We start from the raw sequence: 22,079 nt of genomic DNA, 5'->3' as shown, positions 1-22,079 counted from the left end.
GTCCTTAATGCTGGCACAGCCTCATCCAAAAGGCCATATTCTCCTCCTTGAGCCTCAAGCCCACTTTTATGGTGAAATCTAGCTGCAGGTACTTCTTGCTGTAGCATGGCCAGTAGGGCAGTGTCTCACCATTGGGGTTTCTGCCCAGAAGGAGGAAGGAGAGAGTTATTCAAGCTCCTCTTCACTTTGCCTCTTTCTCTTGCCCTTCCCTCATTCACCTTCCCTTTGGGAGCTGGGGACCAAGAAGGCTTTACAGAGATGACATTTAGACAGATCTTTAAGAAAGAGAAGGAAAGTGTTGGTGATGAGGGCCTCCCAGGCAGAGAGAATGCTATGTGCAAACGGATAGAGGTATGAAAGACCAGGGTTTTTGGAGGAAGCACGAGTATAAGGTTATGTAAAACAGGGGATGTGTGAAGAGGATGGAGGCAGAGAGAAGATGACACAGGAAAGATTTTGAGGATTTTCGTGCCAGGCTGAGGGGTTGGGGCTTTATCCTGCGGGCTGAGGAAGCCATGAAGAGTTTTAAGCAGGTGAGTGACTTGGTCAGATGATATTTCAGAAAGACCCCTTGAGTGTCATAAGGAGGATGGATAGAAAGGAGAGAGAATGTGGAGATGGGAAACTAGTCACAAGGCTAGCCGAAGCTCAGCTTAGATGTCACCTCTGCCAGGAAGCCACCCCTGCCCACCCAGCTCCGTCAGATACCTTCTCTGTGCTCTCATAGTACCTTCTGCTCCCCCACTACAGCAATTTAATGTTTTTGTTAAACATTAATGAGCTGCTGGAGGACAGGGGTCATGTCTGTGATGTCCTTGAATTCCAGCTCCTGGTATTGGGCTGGGCAGAAAAGAGCATTGGGAACGACTGTTGAACGCTTGAGTGAATGAAGAGTGTGGTCATGGGACAGGGAGGGACACATTCTTGGGACACTTAGGACCTAGTGACTGACTGAGGAAAGGTGAGGGAGAAAGGCATTCTGCTTGGGCTGATCGTGCATTTCCTATGGGACATGCAGGCACAAATATCTGAAGCAGCTGGCCCTCGGGTCTAGTGCTGGGCAGGAAGACTGCCTAGATGTGTCGAGGGGGCCGACTCACCCTGTGCAGGCAAAATTGGCTCAGTGTTTTATCATCTGAAGGCTCAGCACCTTCTCCTCACCTGTGGAATGGTCTGGGGGCAGAATGGGGTGTGGCGTTTGGAACAGAGCGTGGCGTACTGACATCCCATCCCGCTGCTTCCACAATTGCCTCCATGCTAGGAGGCTTTCCTCTGGGAGAGCATTCCAGATAAGGAACTGACTAGCTCTCTGTGGACAGCCAATAGAGGGGTGGATCCAAATACAAAGGTGGGGAGAGCAGACACCCAATGGGGGATGTCAGGTGGGACTTTAGCATCTTTGGAGAAGGCACTCCTAAAGATGAAGCAGATCTCATCCCCATGGTCTGCCCCATCAGTGCAGGGTTTGATAATGATGCCAGTGGGAGCGTGGTACCCAAACGCATACAGTAGGCAGTGAAGTGGCATCTGTGAATAAGGAAACTGAGATGGGCTGCAGGAAAAGTCTCTGTCTGGGCTTCTTATCCACTCCATGCATCCCACCCACCTGCATCAAGCAGGGAAAAGAACCTGCACTTCAGAATCAAGAAAGCAGATTTCAATCCTGTCTGCACCACTCAGCCACACGACCTGGAACAAGTCACTCAACTTCTCTGAGCCGCAATTCCTCATCTGCAGACTGTGGATGCTGAAACTTAATTCACGGGATTGTGGCAAGGATCATGGAAGACTTCGTCTTCCCTATTCCGAACATTTCCTCTCTTGGCTTGTCATTTAAGGTTCTTCAGTGTCTATCCTCTCCAGCCCCACCTTTGGCCTCTCACCCACATGGTCCCCAAGCCCCAGTTGGCCTGGGCAGGATCTCCAAGGTGCCCGTAAGCCTGTCCTCTCAGCCAGGAAGCCTGCCTTGACCACTCTAGGCTGTCTCCTCTGGGCTGGCCTTGCCCTGCCCTCCTCATCCCTCTTCTGTGGCATCTTGGAGTCCCACACCAGCCCAGAGGTATAGAGAGGGTGGGTGAGAAGTTGGTAAGCAGCATGTGTGGACAGAGTGTGGCCACTCTTGGGGACCTCCATACTGCAGTGTTAGTAGCCAGCCTACCATGTGGAGTACATAAAGGCAATGTCCCCAGCTAGGTCCATCACATGGTTTCATAACCTCTTCCCATTATGGTCCTTGACGTCCAAATCATGATCTGAAGATTTGGGGCTCCAAAACCTCTGAGAAGCCACACTTCTCTTCTCTTTCCCATCATTCCTGGTCAAATGTCACTGCTCAAGACCTGCAGGAGGCTCCGAAGCACTTGGGCATTCCCAGAGGGGCCAAAAGAATCTGACCTGATGCCCAGGGCTACCCAAGAGGCATCCTCTGCTATTTCCACTGTGGTGGGCACCCCTCCTATTCACTTACAAAAGGCAAAAGCCGACTGAACTCCAGGCTGTTGACACCCAGAGGGTAGGGCACAGGTGCAACCTGCCCCTGTGGGTCAAGAGCACCACAGGGTTGTCTGAGAACACGTCATCATCCACCACAGGGCTCATGAACCACATGATCTCCAAGGCAAGGGGGTGTCTAGCCAGCCCTCCCACATATCCTCCCAGGATCCCTGCAGGCTGGGGTGCCCAGCTCAGCAGGTCCCTCTCAGAGACTGCTCTAGCCATAGGCATTTTGGAAAAAGCTGTGCTCGGTGACCCCTGGGAGGGCAGGTGTGGGAGAGGATCAACAAGAGGCAGGACGAGGCTAATCAGACTTGGGACGCTTGCCTCCAAGGATCCGAGTATATCTCACTCTCTCACCTCTTGAAAATCTTTGCTAAGTGTCACCTTCTCAATGGAGCCTTCTCTGTCCCTTCTGTTTAAAGTTCTCCCCCTCCCAATATGCCTGACCTCCTTACCCTGCTCCATTTGTTGCTATTTACTTATCATCTTCAAAAGAGGTGAATAATTTATTATTTTAAGTGTTTATTGTCCCTCGACATTAGAACATCAGCCCCACTAGGGAAAGAATCTTGGCCTGAACAGTTCACTGAGTATCCTGAGTGCCTGGCACACAGTAGGTGTTCAATAAATGCTCGAATTACAGGACGGGGCCTTCTCACCTCTTGAGGGTCTTCCTGGGAGTTCAGGTGGAAGAATCTCTGAGGGGAGAAGAGGGGACTAGAAGTAAAGGAAGTCTCCCCAGTGTGCTCCTGAGACAGCGTCCCTGGGCCAGCTGGGTACCAGCTCAGGAGGGTGGCTTGCAGGCAGCCAGGTCAGAGAACCGGAAGGAAGTTCTATCTACCATCTTCTCGGGCACATGCCATCACCTCAGCCCCTGACTGCACCCTCAGGCAGTTTACCAGAATCCATGGGCTGTTGTGGTTGCTGCCTGCCAGGCAGGCAACCTTCTGTGGAGAGAAGAGGTGCTCAGGGTACTCCCATCCTGCTCCTCCTTGCTGAACCCTGGGGGAGAGGGGCCACCCAGCTTTGTCACCTTCAGCAGTTCAGGAGTGATGAAGACTCTGAGTACTGCGGTGCACTCTGGAAAATGGTCTGATGGAAAAGAGCCCCGGCTAGGAATGACATCATCTGTGGGGCGGGGAGCATGGCAGCCATGAAACACACAAGTAGGGGCCACTTGGGCAGTTTTGGGTGCCTGTCTGGCCATGGCTGAGCAGCCTGAAGGGGCCAAGAGAAAGCAAGTGGCTGTGAGGGAGTCAGGAGTCCTGGGTTGGTGCCTTGCCGCCTCTGGGTCTCCATATCCTGATCTGTGCAATGAGCCCCAGGGGTCCCAGAGGGGATCAGAGATTGTGGGAAAGGTTCTGCTGGTGTAGGAAAGGGCCTCCCTCTGCTGGGCTAGAAATGGTGGTGGTGGTGGTAGGAATCCTGTGGTTCCCACGGCCCTGGTTACCTGTGCTGACAACTCTTAGCTTTGCTCCACTGCCCAAGTTGAGGGAACAACTGTATCCATGACCCCTCATCCTGTCCCTCGGGCACCTCAGACTTCATGTGCTCCAGACTTGCTCCAGCCAGTCCCCATCTTGGTGGCATCTCTTACCCTACACCATCTACCCAGCCCCAGGGCCTTCCCTATCTCTTCTACTCATCCCCACACCCCAGCTGCCCCAGTCCTGTCCATTTGGCCTCCTGCACCACTCTGCAACCATCCTCTACTCTCCATCCTTCCTGCCTGTATCTTAGAACCAGCCCCCATTAGATATTGCCCATCCCCCCTCCCAGTTGGTCTCCAAGCCTCTGCTCCTGCTTCTTTCTAACCCAGTTCCAGCAGTCTTTGCCATCTCTCTAAATGCACATCCGACTGTGTCACTTCCCTGCTTAAAATCTTTCCCTGTTCTCCAGTGTCTTTTGGATAAAGTTGCTTAACTTCTCTGGGCCTCACCTTCTTTATCTGTAGAATGGAGAAAACTTCTCTTTTTGCAGAATGTAGAAATGGAATATTTCTCTTTTTGGATTGTTGAGGGAATTAAAGAATGAATACATGTAAGGTGCTTAGAAGAGTGTCTGGCAAACAGAAAGTGCTCAAGTGTTTGAGTATTACTACTGTGGCCCACACGGCCCTGTGCGATGTGGTCCCTGCTCACTTCCCAGCCACGTGTCCCTCACAGGGCACCTGACCTAACACTCTAGGTTCTTGACTTCCAGGCTTGGACTGTGGCCCCAGCCCTGCCCAGAGGGCAGTTGGTGAGCTCTGTTCAGGGGTAGAGCTCTGTGGGAATGTGGGGAGGCAGGAGGTGCTGGATGATCTTTCTGGCCCCCCAGATTGGCTAAGTCTTCCTACTCTCATCATTGCCCTCCCTGGGCCTGGCTTGGTTTTCTTATCAGTGCTACCCATGAATGGAGCAGATATCCTTGGCTGTGAGGGGCAGTACCCAGGGGTGAGGGCAGGTCTGTGGGCTGGGATGTTTCAGTACACGGAAGTCTGCAGATGTTTCCATGCAGCAGAGAATGCACTCGTGGGAACACGCCGGCCTGTGTCTGTGCTGGGTCACTCAGGCACTGCACTCATCAGTCTCGAGATGCACATGGCCTCTGATGACTGGATGAACAGGGTCACATAGCCTGGGTCTCCGCCAAAGGCCGCGACGTTTTTCTGCACCCAGCGCAGAGCCGCAACCTGGTCCAGCAGCGCCCAGTTCCCGCAGGCCTGGCTGTCGCCCGTGCTGGACGCCCGGGCCTCATGATCAGGGTCCACAGCCCGGACGCCCTGCCCCTGACAGACCGGGTCTCATGACCGCATCTCCCCGTTTAGAGCTAGGCCCCGCCCCATTGAGGCGTTATCGAACGTCCTGGCCCTGGGCCCCGCCCACCTCAGGAAGCTCCGCATGCTGAGCCTGTGCTGCAGAAGCGTGAGCGCCACTTTCTCGCGGGCCGCCAGTTCGAAGCCGTCGTGCGTGGAGGCGGAGCCCACGAGGAAGGTGCTTCCTGAGAACCATACCTGGGCGAGGAAGGCCAAGGCCTGAGCGTGGCAGTGGGGTGCCTGAGTGGGATGGCGCATGGATGAAGATTAAGTACTAACAGGCAGCAGAGGGTCCCCCCGCGCGCGCACAGGGACATACACGTTCAGGTACAGACAACTCTCTCTGAAGCGCAGCCGCTTGTATTGTTTCCATGTGTTGAAGCACGTGTAGGTGATCTGCCCCCAGGGCCCCTGATGCGCCTGCGGGCACGGTGTGAGTTGGGGCCCAGCGTGGCGGTGATATTGGGGACACTGGTTTCAACCTACGTTCCGCAGTGAGGGAATAAAACCAAAAGCAAAATCCAGGCAACCTGTGTATGTGTGTGTGTGTATCCGTGTCCGAGAGGCCTCCGCTAGTGTTAGGGTCCAGAGATGGGAGGTAGATTGGCCTCCCCGGGATCCATCCTCCCCACCTGCCTTGCACCTGGTGTCATGAGTCTGCCTGGGGAGAGGTTCCCTGCTTCTGTTGGAGACCCTGTCGGTGCTGCCAAGTCAGAAGCCTAGTTACCTTAGGCATCTCCCTGTCTTCCATGCCCCATCCTCTTCTCAGTCTCTGTTCCGCCTCCCAAACAGCTCTTGAATAGGCCCCCTCCCTCCATCCCAAGGCTGCTGCCCTGTGAAGGCCATCACTACCTCTGGCCAGAACACTGTTCCAGCCTCTTAACATCCCTCCCAACTCATCCTCCACACTCAGGCGGAAGGGATTGATAGAAATCACAAATCTGACCATGTCACTCCCATCCTTAAAACCTCCCCTGGCTCCCCATGCCTTCAGGGTAAACTCCAGATTCACCCATACTGACCCAGGCCCTCCTTTCCATCTAGTCATCTCCTTCCCAGCCACTCTTTGCTCCAGATACACATGGCCCCTTGCCTCCCACCTCCGAGCCCCTGTGCCTCTGTCCTCTGCCAAATGCCTTCTCCTCTGCTGGGCAAACTCCTGCTCATGTTTAAGGCCCAGTTCAAGTGGTGGCCTCTCTGCTGGGCACTTCCCCCTCTGCACTCCCCAAAGCTCTATCCACTGTGGACTATTGTACTGGGTTGGAGTTATTTTGATGGGTTGTTTTTCTCCCCAAGCAACCATGTACTTCCCAAGGGCAGGGATGGAGCTGGATTTATTTGAGACCTGGCACCCAGCCCAGTGCCTTGTACTGTGTGGACATCTGGTGTACTTACGGAGCTGGGCTGTCAGGCCACCTCGCCTTTCCTCCCTGCTGGCCCAGCCCCAAGGGTGGCTATTCTCATCACAGTTGGGGCTGGGCCCATTTGGCTGGATACAGGAAGCCCTGTCTTCCTGTTCCTTGTCCCCTTCTCCTCTTGTCTCAGGCTGTCTTCAGTGTTTGTGTGTGTGTGTGTGTGTGTGTAATTCACACCTGCTTCTTCAACCCCAGAGCATCATCTACTCCCCTGCAGTCCTTCTCAACAGCACTTCAACATGCCTTGGTCCAAACCTATCCTCTACCACCCGCCTTCTCCAGCAACTATCCTATCTCTCTCTTCCCCTCAAGGCCAACCTTTTCAACAGGTTGTCTTCCCCTCCACTCTCACCAGCCTCTCCAAGGTCACCAGCAGGCAGCTCATCTCTATCTCTACAGATTGTCTTTGATCTTCCTTGCTTGACTTCTCAGAAGCAGCTAATCCTGGTGTTAGGATGCCGTCTAGTAGACCATATCCAACATCCCACCAGGAAGACCAGGGCTCTTACAGCCAAGAACTCAGGTTATGAGCAGCTGAGGCATCTGTCCCCCTCACACCACCAAAGCCATTCCCGTCAGAGTCACTAATGACCTCCATCTTGCTAAATCTCCATCATCGTCTTACTTACCCTGGCAGCCCTCTATGTGGTTGAGCCCACTCCCCTTCTTGAACAGCTGTCCTTCTCTAGGCTTCCATAACACCCTGTTCTCTTGACTTTCCTGCCACCCCATTGGTGACTCCTCCTCTTCTCCCAGGCCACAACCCTTGTGTTCTTTTCATTCTTATGTTCCCTCTTCCGAATTGTTCTCATCCAGGCCTAGGGCTTTACACCATTGACATGCTGATGGCCAGTCTGCCTCCAGCCCCCTTTCTGCAAACCACCTATCCCACATCACCTAATGGACACCTCAAACTTAACATGCCTCAAAACGAGCTCTTGTTTTGCCTAAACTTGCTCTTGCCCCAGTCTTCTCCATTTCGGTATGCGGTACCCCCAGTCCCCTTGCTGCTGTGGCCCAAAACTAGTCATTAACCTTGATTACTCTTCTTCCCTCATGGCTCACATCCAATTCTCTAGCAAATCCTGTCAATTTTACCTTCAATATAAATCTAGAGTGTGACCACTCCCACCGCCTCCACAGTACCCACCCTGGTTGAAGCCACCATCTCTGTAACAGCTTCTTCTTCTCTCCCTCCTCCCCATTTAACCACCACCCCACAGTGTGTTCTAAGCCTTCCACAGATTCTTACACCTGACACTGTGTGTTCCAAACAGGCGCTGTCTGACACATTCAGTGTGTTCGGTGTGTCCAGTGTTCCAACAACTGACATTGACTTCTATGCAGTGGGCACCCCAGTCTCTAAATCCCTGATCCTCAGAGGTCTAACAATGGTTATTCCATGTTCTATCACCTGATCCATGGAGTTCCAAATAATCGTCATAGAATGTTCAGAATGCCCGGGCTTCTCTCAGTGATGGTCGGTGTTCTAACGACTCACACTCCGTGTTCCAGTAACAGTCATTCATGTTATGACAATGGACACCATGTTCTTAACAACCAGACACCCAGGATGGTCGTTGTATTTTTTTTTAATAAACCAACACCCAGGTTCTCACAGCAGACATTTTTCTAAACCCATTGCTTTATCCAACTGATGCTGAACATTGTTAACGATTGCCACAGAATGTTCTGGACAGTGGGTTACTCCACGGTCTGAGTAAACAGTAAATACACTTGTTCTGGGTAAACTGCCAAGCCCAGTGTTTCAAAGGGCAGTCATTGTCCCAACATGCTCATGTGACTCGGAGTTTGAGGCCAGCTAGAGGTTGCGTTAAGATCCTGGTACATTAAAACCGAAACTGAGCCCATGCCTTCCCAATCTCAGAGCTACTTCTGCAGGAGAGGGCTGGTAGTGCCGTATGGACTTGACCTTGGGCTCAAGCCCCATGGGAGAGGGGAGAGCTCAGGGATCACTGTGTGTGTGTGTGTGTGTGTGTGTGTGTGTGTGGTGAGCAAGCACTGCTCTTCACACATATTCACGGAAACTCAACTCCCCAGTAGGTCCTGGGGGCACAGTCAGTGAGCACCGCCTCCTTACCTAGAGTGCTCCCATGAAAGAACCAAGAACAGCATTATCAGTACCTTAAACACCATCTGGACCAATCACCTCATTATATAGGTTTGGAAGGTGAGACCCAGAATAGGTCCCAGGCCTGTCTGTGGTCACACAGTACACTCTTGTCAGTGAGTTATTTAAACCCTGGCCCAGAGACAGGCATAGGTCCACTGCCCTCCCTAGGGTCTGCCCACCTCCTAGCTGATAGTCCTCTGGTTCTTACAGAGGGGCGTAGGTGGTGGCGTCTGATTCCTTTCCAGGGCTCTAGGGGGTCCAGGGCAGCAAACTTGTGGGCACCTACTGGAGGTGTGGAAAAGGGGACTCCTAGGAAGACATTGATGGGTGTCTTCCCTATGTACATCTGTTTTTCTTGGAGGGTCTCATATTTGGTAACCAGTAAAGGCTCCTTGGGTGCAGGGCACCTAGGAAGAGAGGAGAAGGGCCACCCTGGCCACCGAAAAGACCCAGACCCATCTGCCACGACGCCAGCAGCAGCTTGAAGCTTTCAGAACAATTGTGTACTTGCCCATTTTTTCTGTGCTTCTCTCAGTATTTTTCTCTCTCATTATTTGATTTAAGATTTCACAACTGTGTTGGTAGGTGCATAAAATTTCCTATCTGTTATATGAAGTATTTTTCTTTGTGTCATTTAATGTGTGATTTAATGTCAATGAGTGTGTCATTTGTTTTGATTTCTATTTGTCTGATACTGATATAACTACACCTCTTTCTTGTTGCTAACATTTGCCTGGCATATTTCTGGGAAGAAATCATACATGTATATGCATTCTCACTCATATATATGCTCGCATTAATACTCACATGTCCATGCAAATTTATACATACATAGGTATATATGAGCATAGCTCATTTACAAAGAAACATGCAGAAATACAAGAGCACACCCATATGCATATGTATATGCATATAAGTACAGTTATACATAGGTTACAATGTATCCGTATGCAGCATACATTCACAAATTATACACACACAAACACACAAACACACGTACCCACTAGAAACTTACACACACCATAGCCAGCTCTTGGAATAGATATGAACTAGGCTAAGTTGAATGTATCCTCTGCCTCTGGGCACTACTTCCTCTTGTAGGCTCTCATCCTGCCCTACTCTTGTTGCCAAGGGTAGCTGAGGGGCAACATCTGTAGCCCCTTCCTGAAGCACCCATGTCATTTTTTCCCCTCCTCCCTCACAAAACTGAATTGTTTTGTGCCCTGGTTCTCTGGGCCTCACTCTGCAAAGTGACAGAAAGCAAATCTGATCCAAGTATTATTGAACTTGGCTGTGCATCAGAATCATCTGGGGAAATCATTGCAAAAATACCAATTCCTAGGCCCCACTCATACCCTCTGAATGAGAATCTCAGGGATGCATCAGGAAATTAAGATTTAAAAACCCCTCCAGGAGGGGCCAGCCCCGTGGCCGAGTGGTTAAGTTCGTGAGCTCTGCTTTGGTGGCCCACGGTTTCGCTGGTTCGGATCCTGGGCATGGACATGGCACGGCTCATCAAGCCGTGCTGAGATGGCATCCCACATGCCACAACTAGAAGGACCCACAACTAAAAAAAAAATACAACTATGTACTGGAAAAATAAAATCTTTTTTTAAAAAAACCGACCCTCCAGGATATTTTTTTTTCCAATTTTATTTATTTATTTATTTTTAATTGCAGTAACATTGGGTTATCACATTATATTGCTTTTGGATGTACATCATAATATATTTCAAATTCTGTGTAGATTGCATCATGTTTACCACCCAAAAACTAACTATAGAAAAATATGGAACGCTTCATGAATTTGTGTGTCATCCTTGCGCAGGGGCCATGCTAATCTTCTCTGTATCGTTCCAATTTTTAGTATATGTGCTGCCAAAGCGAGCACCAGGAAATTTTGATGGAACTGGTTTTTGGAAAAGCATTTGGAATTGGTGTTGTAGAGCACACCATCACACCCCCAGCTGCAAGTGGCCAAAAATACTTCTCTGCCCATGTCCCCAGGTCTCTGCAGTTCTTACATAAGCAATATCTGGGCACAAAGGAGTGGCTGTAATGGTAGCCCTTCAGGCACGGAGGCAGGCCAGCGAGGGTAAGGGGCTACCTCAAACCTCCTCTCTGTGTGCAGTTCTTTGCAGTTACAAGGCCCTTTCACATGGTCCTCTCAGATGGGCTCTCATTGGCCCTGGAGGAACTGGGGGAGGCCTGGAGGCCCAGAGAGAGGCAGTGACCAGCCTGAGGTCTCACAGGACAGAGACAGAAGGCCGAGGTCTGTCACATTACCCGGCTTTGCCAGGAATCCTGGGTCCACTCATGATTGAATAGCTAACAACTATGATTTACTGATCCTTTGCTATAGACTGGCACCGTGCCAAACACTTCACATGCACTATCTCATCTCATCCTCCTAAAAACTTAGAGGGTAAATGTTATTATTTTCCCACTAGACAAATGTGGAAATGCAAGCTCAAAGGGGTTATATAACTTGCTCAAGGTCTCACATCCTAGCTCTGCTCTAAAGGGCGATGTTTTACTCTTCCCACCCCAGCCGCTGGGGGGCCCCTGAACACGTGGCAGAGCGCTCCACACTCAGGAACAGGAGCCATGGCTGAGTGGTCTCCATCCCAGCTCTGTCACCCAGAGGCCGTATGTAAGCATTTATGAAAACAATATTCCACTTTTTAGTAGTCATAAAATGCTCATTAAAACCAGGGCTTACAACTTCCACTTAATAAATTAAAAAATGATGGCACCCAATTCTGGCAAAGACACAGTGAAAACGACGTTCATATATACTGTTGGTGGAAGATAAATTGACACGTCTTGAGAAAATAATTTGGCAAAATGTGTGAGTCATAAAATGTTCACATGCTTGCACGCAGTAATTCCAGTTCTCTCCCTCATAAAAACAGTCAGAAACACATTAAGACAAAGACCTTTATGAACCCCAGTCGTACATACCACAGGGTGTACTGGAAGCGTTGTTTATATCTGGGAACCAGGCAAAGTGAATATAACTATAAACTCAAGTTATAAATTGCTTATGATAAGATTTTAAGTGAAAAAAAGAGCAGAGTATAAAATTGTATACATGCTAATATCACAGCTATGTACAAATATGCAATGAGAAGACGAAAAAAAATGCACCAAAATGCTAAAGGTGATTTTAGCAAAATTTCCCTCAAATTCACACAATTTTTAATGCATTTATATAGGCAAAACTAATTTATGATAGGGGTCAGAATAGTTTTACTTTGAGTCTATTGACTGTGAAGGGGCACGTGCAGGGCTGGGAATGCTGTAGAGCTTGAGCTGGTAGGTGTTGCACGTATGCATCCACACACACTAGAGTACATATACTAATATGTACTAATTTTATATAATATTAATTTTATAAAGAATGTAAACATAAAATAATAAATTATGACCATAAAATTATATAAATTATAAAATATATTTCATAAAAAATATAAATACAAATATCCACACCCCGAGCTGCTGGGTGGATTAGCGCTCTGGAATAACGTCCCCATCTGCCGAGACCTTGTCTAGGTGCCCCTTCCCCAATGCCCCCAGGAGAGGTCGAGCTGGGGGCCTGTCTCTGTGTCCTTCACGTCCCTCTTGCCTGCCCCCCTCAGGAAGTGGGGTGTCTTACTCAGGGCTGTCTGTATCATCAGGCAGAGGGTGAGGCTCAGGCACAGAATCCGGCTCATGCTCTGGCTGGCCAGCTCCTGCCACGGGCTGGAGTGATGTCCACGCTGCAGATGTCTGCTTGTAGCTGTGTCTACAGTGCATGAGCACTGAGAGTCCCACTTTTATCTTTCCTCAATCCGCATCAGCAGGTGCTGGGGCAGGAGAAACTGTGGCCAGCCCTCCGACCAGCCCACAGCCTTGTCTCAGCCTTGGAGTGACAGGTCCTTATAGACGGACTTGGCTCTTCAAAAAACTAACCAAACTGCAATCTCTGCCCAGTTTGCTCATCTGTGCAACGGGCTTAAATTTGAGCTAGTGTGAGTCAATCTCTGAGCACATAGGAGGTGTGAAGTTGGGAGCAGAACACTGGGGCACTTGGACCCTCAGCCCCCAGGTTTCCTCTCTGTGGATTTAAGGGCCTCAGGCCTCCTTGCTCCTCTCTGCTTTGTCCAGTCTCTTCTTCGGGTGCTCCTCACCCTTCCTCCTACACCCTGACTTTTAGACAGTATCATCACAGAGTGGCAGGCTCTGCGCCACGTAGAGGAAGTCCCAGGGGGAGCCATTTCTACATGGTCACTACTCTCACAGGCTCATAGTCCAGTTGGGGCAGCTGGACCTAGAAGAAACCATGATTTGGGTGCCCAGAGGGGCTGAAATCCAGGCTCTGACAAGGTTGGTTTATCTGTATGCACTAAGCATTTGTCACTCAAAGCGAGTGCCAAGCTAGAGAGTAAGGACAAGGGAAGGGGGTGATGGAGAAGGCAGACAAGACCATAAATGCCAGGACTGGGAGCCAGTCACATGTAGACTACCTTATCCAGCTGTGCAGCAGCTTGGCCAGTTCTGTGTGGGCCTTAAGGACGGGTCCTGCCAACAGCTGGCCCCACTGCTGCCACCTCTCCTGGGGGAAGAAACGATCCTTCACCTGGTCCACATGGAAAGCAGTTGTGCCAGGCCAGGCACTCAGTGGAGTGCCTAGGACTCATGAGGGTCCCATCCAATTCTCACATGGGGCACAGGGGATGTTGAATGGTTAGCTCGGTCAGCCAGGTGGCCCTGGTGCAACACTATCTTAAGAGTAACAATCTGAGATTCTGATATGTAATATTAGATGACTCCTCTCTCGAGTCACCCAGCATCCTCTCTTCTTTGGGGGAGACTGAGGCCCCATCTGGTCTACTATTGGGCTTTACATGTACACAGACATGTCTGACAGGTGGGGTGGGGTGTCCTTAGAGACCAGATCGCAGAGTGAAGCCAAGGTTCTAGAAAGAGGAGCCTAGGCTTGGAGCTGGCCCAGAAGTTGGGCCTACGGTAAGGCAGAGAGCATGGTTCTGGGCCCACCAGAGTTCTCACCTGACCTCCCACCCATGGGATGCAGTAAAGGGTACCTGCGAGGGTGGAAGAATCATCTCACTGAGCTGAGATCCTGGGCCCAAGCAACTCAGCTGTCAGTGGACCCTCACCGGAGTATATCAAATGGGGGGAGTTACTCTTCTCCCTTCCAAAGAGCATGAAAGGTAGCTGCTACAGACCCAGGGAGAGCGTGTCTGTCAGGATGGAACCATCAAGGGACCTTCTGGACCTTCAGGCTAGCAGAGATTTGTAGATGAGCAACACTGAGGAAGCCTAGAGGCCAGTGCCAGGAGTAGGGTAGGGGAGGCGAGGGTGGGGGAGTATAGCCGAGACCAAGCAACAGATGGTGGATACAGAAAGGGAGGGGCTCGGCCAGTGTGCCTGGCCACCTCTGCGTCAACAGGTGGCTTCTCAGGAAAGTACAGCCTCAGCTCAGCTGTGGACTTGATAACCCCCAGGGCCCCTCCATGCCCTGGAGGCTCCTAAACAAAAGAAGTCCAAAACTTACGCTCTGAAAACTACGAAATATTGTTGTAAGAAATTAAAGTAGATCTAATGGGGAAACATGTCATGTTCATGGATGAAAGGATTTAAGATGGTGATATTCCCTAAATTGATCTCCAGATTCAAATGCCATCCCTATAAGAATCTCAGCTGACTTCTTGGTAGAAACTGACGAGTAGATTTCAAAGTTCGTATGGAATCGCAAGGTACCTAGAATAGCCAAAACAATCTTGAACAAGAAGAAAGTAGGAGGACTCATATTTCCCTATTTCAAAACTTATTGTAAAGAAATGGTAATCAAGAGATGGTGATACTGGCATAAGTAAGACATACAGGTTAATGGAATAGAATTGAGAGTCTGTAAATAAAGCCATGTGTCTACGATCAGCTGATTTTCAACAAGGGTGCCAAGACGGTTCAATGGGGGAAAGAATGGTCTTTTCAACAAACGGTGTTGGGACAACTGGAGAGCCATGAGCAAAAGAATGAAGAAAGTGAAGACAACCCATAGAATGGGAGAAAATATTTGCAAATCATATATCTGTTAAGGGAATTGCATCCAGAATGTATGAAGAACACTTACAACTCAAGAACAAAAAGGCAGACAACACAATTTAAAAAGGGACAAGGATCTGAAGAGATGTTTCTCCAAGGAATATATTTAAAAGGCCAATAAACACATGAAAAGATGTTCAACATCACTAGTCATCAGGGAAATGCAAATCAATCCAAAATTAGATACCACTTCACACCTACGAGAGTGGCTAGAAGAAAAAAGTGAGATAATAAATGTTGCCGAGAAATGGAGAAATCTAAATCCTCGCAGACTTCTGGTGGGGAAGTAAAATGGTGCAACCACTTGGGAAGACAGTCTGGCGGTTCCTCAAATGATTAAACAGAAGACTTACCATATAATCTAGCAATTCTACTCCTAGGTGTATATATATCCAAGAGAGATGAAAGCAAATATTCACACAAAAACTTGTACATAGAAGTTTATAGCAGTTATTCATAATAGCTACAAGGTAGAAACAACCCCAATGTCCGTCTCCTGATGATGAATGGGTAAACAAAATGTGGTCTCTCCATATAATGGAATATTATTTGGCCCAAAGGAACAAAGTACTGATACATGCTATAGCATGGATGAATCCTGAAAAAATTACGCTAAGTGAAAGATGCCAATCACAAAAGACTACATATTATATGTTTCCTTAATATGAAATGTCCAGAATAGGCAAATCAATAAAGACAGAAAGTAGATTAGCGGTTTCTTAGGGTAAGATAGAGGAGTGATAGCTAAAGTGTATGGGGTTTCTTTTTGAGGTGACAAAAATGTCCTAATATTGACTCTAGTGACGACTGCACATATTGTGAATATATTAAAAATCCTTTAATTGTACACTTTGAATAGGTGAAGTGTATGGTATATGAATTATATCTCAATAAAGCTGTTTAAGAAAAGAGGAAAGCTAATATGAAAAAGATACAATACCAGTATTTTGGCAAGGATTTGGACCAACCAGAACTCTGATGCGTTGCTGGTGGGAATGTAAATTGGTCCAATCACTTTGGAAAACTGCTTGGCATTATCTACTTAAGTTGCAAAACTGCACACTGACTCAGCAATTCCACCTCACTCCACCAACAGTTTCTACCAGCTAGGTAGAAACATGCTGAAGGAAATGTTTCCATATGTTCGCCAGAACACATGTGCTAGAAAGTTCCTATCAACACTATTTACAATAACCCCAAAATGGAAGCTACCCAAACGCCTGTTAGGAGAAAGGAGAAACATGTTGTGGTATATTATTCACACAATGAACTGCTCTGTAACAATGAGATGGAATATCTACAACTATATACAGCACCTTGGCTGCATCTCACAGACATAATGTTGAGTGAAAGTAGCCTGACACGAAGAGTATGTACTGTATAATTTCGTTGATATTCCATCTCATTGAGTCATACACTGTATGATTTTATACAGCAGGCAAAACTAATCTATGCCATTGGGGGTCAGGACAGCAGTTACCTTTGAGGAGTAGTGACCGGAAAGAGTGTGAGGGGGCTGGTTCCAGGAGCTAATAATATTCTGGTTTTTGGGCCAGGTGCTGGTTACATACTGGTGTATTCATTTGTGAAATTACTCCAACTGTATACTTAGGATTTGTGTACTTTGTTGTACATACATTATGCTTCAACATAAAAGTTTACTAAAAATAAATAAAGGAAAGAGTTAGGGGGAATTTTGTGGAAGGAATGACTCTTGAGAGAGTGTGAGCCTGGGCAAAGTGCAGAGCTATAGACTGTCTCTGGAGGCACTCGGAAGGCAAGAGTGAGCTGCTGAGGGGCTGGTCCGGTGGCGCAGTGGTTAATTTCATATGTTCCGCTTCAGCAGCCTGGGGTTCGCCGGTTCGGATCCCTGGTGTGGACCTATGCACTGCTTATCAAGCCATGTTGTGGCAGGTGTTCCACACATACAGTAGGGGAAGATGGCGTGGATGTTAGCTCAGGGCCAGTCAGATGTTAGCTCAGGCCAGTCTTCCTCAGCAAAAAGAGGAGGATTGGCTGCAGATGTCAGCACAGGGCTGATCTTCCTCAAAAAAGAAAGAAAGAAAGAAAGAAAGAAAAGAGTGAGCTGCTGAAACCTCTCAGCCCTGAGAAAAGGATGAGATTCTATTTTGGGGTGGGGGAAAAGGAATCAGAAGAAATATTTGCTTTGAATGTAAGCTTCGGTCACTATGTAATGAAGTAATCAATGCTGGCTCCAGAACAAGGAAGGGAAGGGGGTGTTAAGAGGTCTGCTGCCTAAGGGGTGCTCAGGGAGTGTTTCTGGGGATGGAGAGTCACATCCAAGTGATTGGGAAGTATTTTGGGGAGCCCCTGGTGCGTGGAGGGGCACCCAGGAGTTGTTAGCAAGTCCGCAGCTGAGCTGAGGCTGAGCATTATTGAGGAACCACTTGTGGACACAGAGGTAGCAAAAGGCCCTGGCTGAGCCCCTCCCAGAGGGCTCCCATCTGCCTCATGTAGCTGGGAGGTCAGGTCAGAACCCTTGTGGGCCCAGAACCATGCTCTCTGCCTTCACACCAGGCCCCTACTGGGCTGGCTCTGAGCACAAGCTCCTTTTCTCCCTAGGACCCTGCAATCTGGCCTCTAAGGACACCCCACCCCACTTGTCAGATATGTCTACGTATGTCTAAACCCCAATAGTGGACTAGATGGAGCCTTGGTCTTCCCCAAAAAACGAGGGATGCCGGGTGACTCATGAGAGGAGTTGCCTAGTGCTACATATGAGAATCTCAGATCTGGCCCAGCCAAGACTCTTTCCAAACATCTTTATTGTTGTTATAGTCATCATTATCATTATTCTTATTGTATAGATAAGGAAACTGAGACTCAGAATGGAGAAATGACTTGGCCAAGGCCCCACAGGAAATGTGAGCTGCATTGCCACAGATGGAAGGTGGCTTATTGCCAGTGCGAAAGAGCAGGAGAACAAAGGATGGGGACGTTCACTCATGCTGTTCCCTCTGTGTGGAATGCCCTTCCCTGCATTGCCAACCAGGTGAATTCCTGGTTACCCTCCAAAACTCATGTCGCCCCCTTCCAGGGTGCCTTTCTGGATGGGCCACACTCCTACAGGACAGAGTCAGACCCCTGCAGCCTCTTACATGAGACCAACCTGCCCAGGATTATTGCATAGATGGAGAACCCAAGTCTTCCCTGAGAGGGAGGGACCTGCCTAAGCTCATGGAGACACTCAGCCTGGAGCCTGGCTCCCAACGACTGCCCTGGCCGCCCTGGCCGCCCCACGTGGGCTTATTCCATGGCCTGGAGGAGGCCTGGGATTGGGGTTGCCAAGTAAGAAGCTCAGACCTCAGCCTGCTCTCATTGAACATCTGGCCCAATTAGGAGATAACAGGGGAATTCCCACCATCCACCCATATTTTTCAGGTGGGCCTAAGGTGGGGCAGTCCCAACCTTGGCTTCAGAGGCCCCGGGGTACCTTCAGGCCCTCTTGCTGCCGCCGCCAATACTGTCTCTTTCCCAGAACTCTGGCCTGGCATTTCCAGCACCACGTCCCAAGCGCAGGCTGAAACCCAGGCTGCCTCCAGCTGGCCACCCGGGTGCCAGGGTGCAGCGCCACGGGAATGGAGGTCCTGGAGACCGAGGTGTGGCTGAGGCTCTGGGAGGTTGGGAAGGGCCAGGAGCCTCGCCCATGTTTTGATATGAGGGTCACAGAGAGCCTGACAGGGGCTTGCCCCAGTCACACTGCAAGTCACATTCCTCCAGCCCTCAGGGTGGTGACTTTTGACAGCTCCTGGACAAGGAGGTGGTCCTGACAAAGGCTGGGCATAGTTCCTGGGGGTTTGCCCTGGCTCTGTCTCATCCCTTGTCTGCCACAGGGAGATCCCCTCAGGAGGCAGGGATGATCAAATGATCAGCGCCCACCCAGTCAACTTTGCTGCTCTGAGACCCCTGTGGTGAGTCTAGGTCAGCTCTGAGGGCTGCCTGGTCTCCTAGGAGACCCTAGAGGGTCCACTACCTTCCACTGCCTCTGTGGGTAGGGAGGCTCGACACAGTCCTCTACCCTGCAAGCTCCCTGACACCAGCAGACCTCATCAATGGGGGATGAGGCCCCGGAGGCTGGTTGCAGGGAGCGTTGTGCATGCTTACCAACCCAAACGTCCAGAGTCCAGGCCTGAAGGACAGAGGGGGCTTGCACCAGCATCTGAATGAGAGCAGTGCTGGCCTCTGTCATCTCTCTGTGGGCTGTGTTGCCATGGTCTGAAGCTGTTGCCTTGCAAAACCCCTCCCTCGGGGCCTCCCTTGCCAGCCTCGCTACCTATTAGAATCCCAGTCCCTCCACCTACATCAGCCTCCTAAACCCCAGCGTCTAGAAAGCCCACTCTAGACATGAGGGCACACTCTGGAGGGGAAGGAACATGCACTTTGGAGGCCAATAGACTTGGGTATGAGTCCTGGCTCTGTCCTCCCTCTCTGTGTGGCCTCACGCAAGGCACTTTCCCTCTCTGATTCTCAGTTTTCCTCATCTATAAAGTGGGGATCCATTCAGGACCCTAGAGGACTGCCCAAAGGTCCCAGAGGACCACTCAGGACCCCAGAGGACTGTCCAGAGACCTGAGGGAGAGGATGGATGTGAGTAAGTTTGAGCACAGAGGAGAGCTCAGTAAGTCTCCTTGTGGGGACGCCTGGCAAGCTGATTGCCTTGTGCCCTCGGGCCCTGCTCAAGGCCCCAGAATCAGAAAAGGCCAATTCAGGGACAGTAGGGAGGGGCAAACCCAACCCAGGAGAGGCTCGAGTGAGCAATGATGCCTCAAGTCCTGAGGGGTCTGGGGCTGATGGGAAGTGAGGCCTAAGGGCCAGTGCAGAGGGAGGAGGGATGTGTGGACGCCACTGTTCTCAGATAGCAGAGCTGGTGTTCCCCTGCCAAGCTTCTTTCAATTCTTGGAGTAGCCCTCCCAGGGCCTGGGCAAGCTGGGCTGGGAACTGTGGAAGGAGGGGAGGTGGTGGGTCTAAAATTCAAGAGGAGGGGCTGCAGGTAGAGTGGAGGAGGGGCTTGGATGATGCTTCCCTGAGACCCTAAGGGAGGGCTGGGGACTCCCAGAGGGCACTCAGCCTACCATTCAGAACATCACAGGGCTCCATCTGCCACCTCTTCTGGAAAGTTACAGGCCCAAGAGTGGTTTTAAGGTGGAAGAGGCCCATGCCCAAATTATGATGACATCCCCTAACATCCCCCAATTCTTCCATCTTTAAATTGCAGGTGAGGGAGCAACATGATTTTCTCAGACAGTGTAATTGGAGTCTGTGTCCACATCTACACCAGGGAGCATTTACTGAGCATTTGCTGTGTACCAGGCACTATTCCAGGCACTTTACAGTTAATGATCATTCAACACTCTCAGTAGGTCTACGAGGGGGAACACCATTATTGCTACCATTTTACAGATGGGAAAACTGAGGAACAAAGAAGCTAAATAACTTGCTCAGATACACATCCAGTAAATTGCAGAACTGGATTGGAACACTATTGGTGTGTGTGTGTGTGTGTGTGTGTGTGTGTGTGTGTGTGTGTGTGTGTAAGTTTGGTGCTTTACCTCTGGGTGTCTGGGTCCAGGTGTCCACGTATGATCCCACAGCACCCCCTGGTGCTCACAGAGCTCACACAGCCCTTCCTGGGACTCGGCCGCAAGGAGGCCCCCTGGGTGCACCGGTCACCGCACTGCAGGGCCCAGCAAGTCTGAGTCTGTGGGTGCCGCCTGGCTTGTCCCCACCAGCTCTGCAAGGCTCCTGGCTCCTGCTATCCGTTGGCAAGGGAGGGACACTCCGTGAGCCTCAGGGGCAGAGGCCCAGGGAAGAAGGACTAGAGAGGCAAGGGGAGCCAGATCCCAGGAGCACTCACCTTGTGTGAACACCCCCGCCCTGCCCCACCCCAGCCACTGGGGTGCCAGGCCATTCCCCCTGCTCCCCGTGTGGAGGAAGCTCTAGGAGCCGCAGGGAGGGGAGGGAGGGAAAGTTGGCAGTGGGACAGGGTCTGAGGCCTTGCCTACCCTCTCCAGAGCCCTCTGGCGATGGTGACACCAAAGCCTGTGATGGTGCCCCACACGGCTGCCAGGTGTGGTGCACCTTCAGGCTTGCAGGAGGAGGCTCTGTGTATGTCCAGCGTGGGCCAAACTGAGTCCTTGATTCCCAGCCCGGTCCTGCTCCCCTCCAAGCTGCCCCTAGGAGTCTTCCTTCCCCTCACCTTCGTGTCCCGTCAGTCGCCAGGTCTGTCTGCCAGTCACCAGGTCTGTCAGTCAACTCTAATTCCAGAACCCACCAGTGCCTCTCCGTCTACCTGGAAGCCCGCACTGGCGCCCTCTCTGCTCTGCATCCCCACTCTCACCACCCCCCAACCACCCTCCACACGGCAGATCTGTGCATGTCGCCTTCCCAGGGCTCTCCATTTCCCTCAAGTCCACACCCCCACTGCAGCCCAAGGCCCCTCACAGTCCGACCTCTCCAGCTGTGCAGAGCTGTGTTTCCTCAGCACGTCTCAACCTCCAGGTCTTTGCTCCTGCTGTTCCCTCTGCCAGGAACAGCCTTTCCGCGTGCTCCCCGTCCCTCGAGTCTACTACTCTGGCTGCACATTTGAGTTAAGTTCTGCTTCTCCTTCAGCTCTCAGCTTAGACGTCTCTCCTTCCCAGTCCCCGAAGTCAGGGCCAGTCTAGGCCTCTGTGCTCCTAGAGCCCTTTGTGTCCCCAGGAACACACTGTGTGAGTGGGGCCTGCTTCCTTGTCAGGCTCTCTACCAGCTTGTGGGGACGAGCTTTCCTGGTAGAGAGAAGGGGACGAGAACAAGAGGCCTTCAATGCCACATAAGGGCTTGGCTCACCCTAAGGGTAACAGGGAGTGCGTGACTCAGAGTCCCTCTGGCTTTATGTCTCCCCTTCCTGCCCCAAATAGACTTCCCAGAACAGAACTGGTCCCGACTGCAAGTGCTCTTCAGGAACCACCAGTAGCCAGGAACTCCGTCTGACTGAGACCGGGTGTCTATGGATTGCAGCTGGTGGCATGGGATAGTGAGGGCAGGTGAAGCCATTGTGATAGGTATTAAAATCCAGATGTTTCAAGGGAATGACGCATTGATCCTCAAGAAGAGAAATATTTACCCC

General features: G+C 50.5%; 1 protein-coding gene and 1 non-coding gene across 2 annotated transcripts; both read right to left on the bottom strand.

Moving 5' to 3' along the window:
* Positions 1 to 4: 4 nt before the first annotated feature.
* CES4A (carboxylesterase 4A) lies at positions 5 to 22,068 on the bottom strand. The gene is given in 19 exon segments (XM_070500209.1): positions 5 to 140; positions 1,101 to 1,176; positions 1,401 to 1,527; positions 2,468 to 2,539; positions 2,542 to 2,610; positions 3,156 to 3,194; positions 3,338 to 3,355; positions 3,357 to 3,445; positions 3,523 to 3,573; positions 3,576 to 3,624; positions 5,054 to 5,216; positions 5,364 to 5,491; positions 5,573 to 5,704; positions 7,079 to 7,088; positions 9,051 to 9,074; positions 9,076 to 9,238; positions 9,241 to 9,249; positions 12,501 to 16,994; positions 20,524 to 22,068. Coding segments are annotated over 18 exon segments (1,413 nt in total). The 5' UTR covers positions 12,559 to 16,994; positions 20,524 to 22,068.
* LOC123281900 (U6 spliceosomal RNA) lies at positions 10,626 to 10,733 on the bottom strand. Its single transcript, XR_006521698.2, has one exon. It is a non-coding gene; the product is annotated as a U6 spliceosomal RNA (small nuclear RNA).
* Positions 22,069 to 22,079: the final 11 nt, after the last annotated feature.

The sequence above is a fragment of the Equus asinus genome, chromosome 28, assembly GCF_041296235.1.
Source record: "Equus asinus isolate D_3611 breed Donkey chromosome 28, EquAss-T2T_v2, whole genome shotgun sequence".
NCBI classification, from domain to species: Eukaryota; Metazoa; Chordata; class Mammalia; order Perissodactyla; family Equidae; genus Equus; species Equus asinus.
This window is presented reverse-complemented; position numbering and strand designations above follow the sequence as displayed.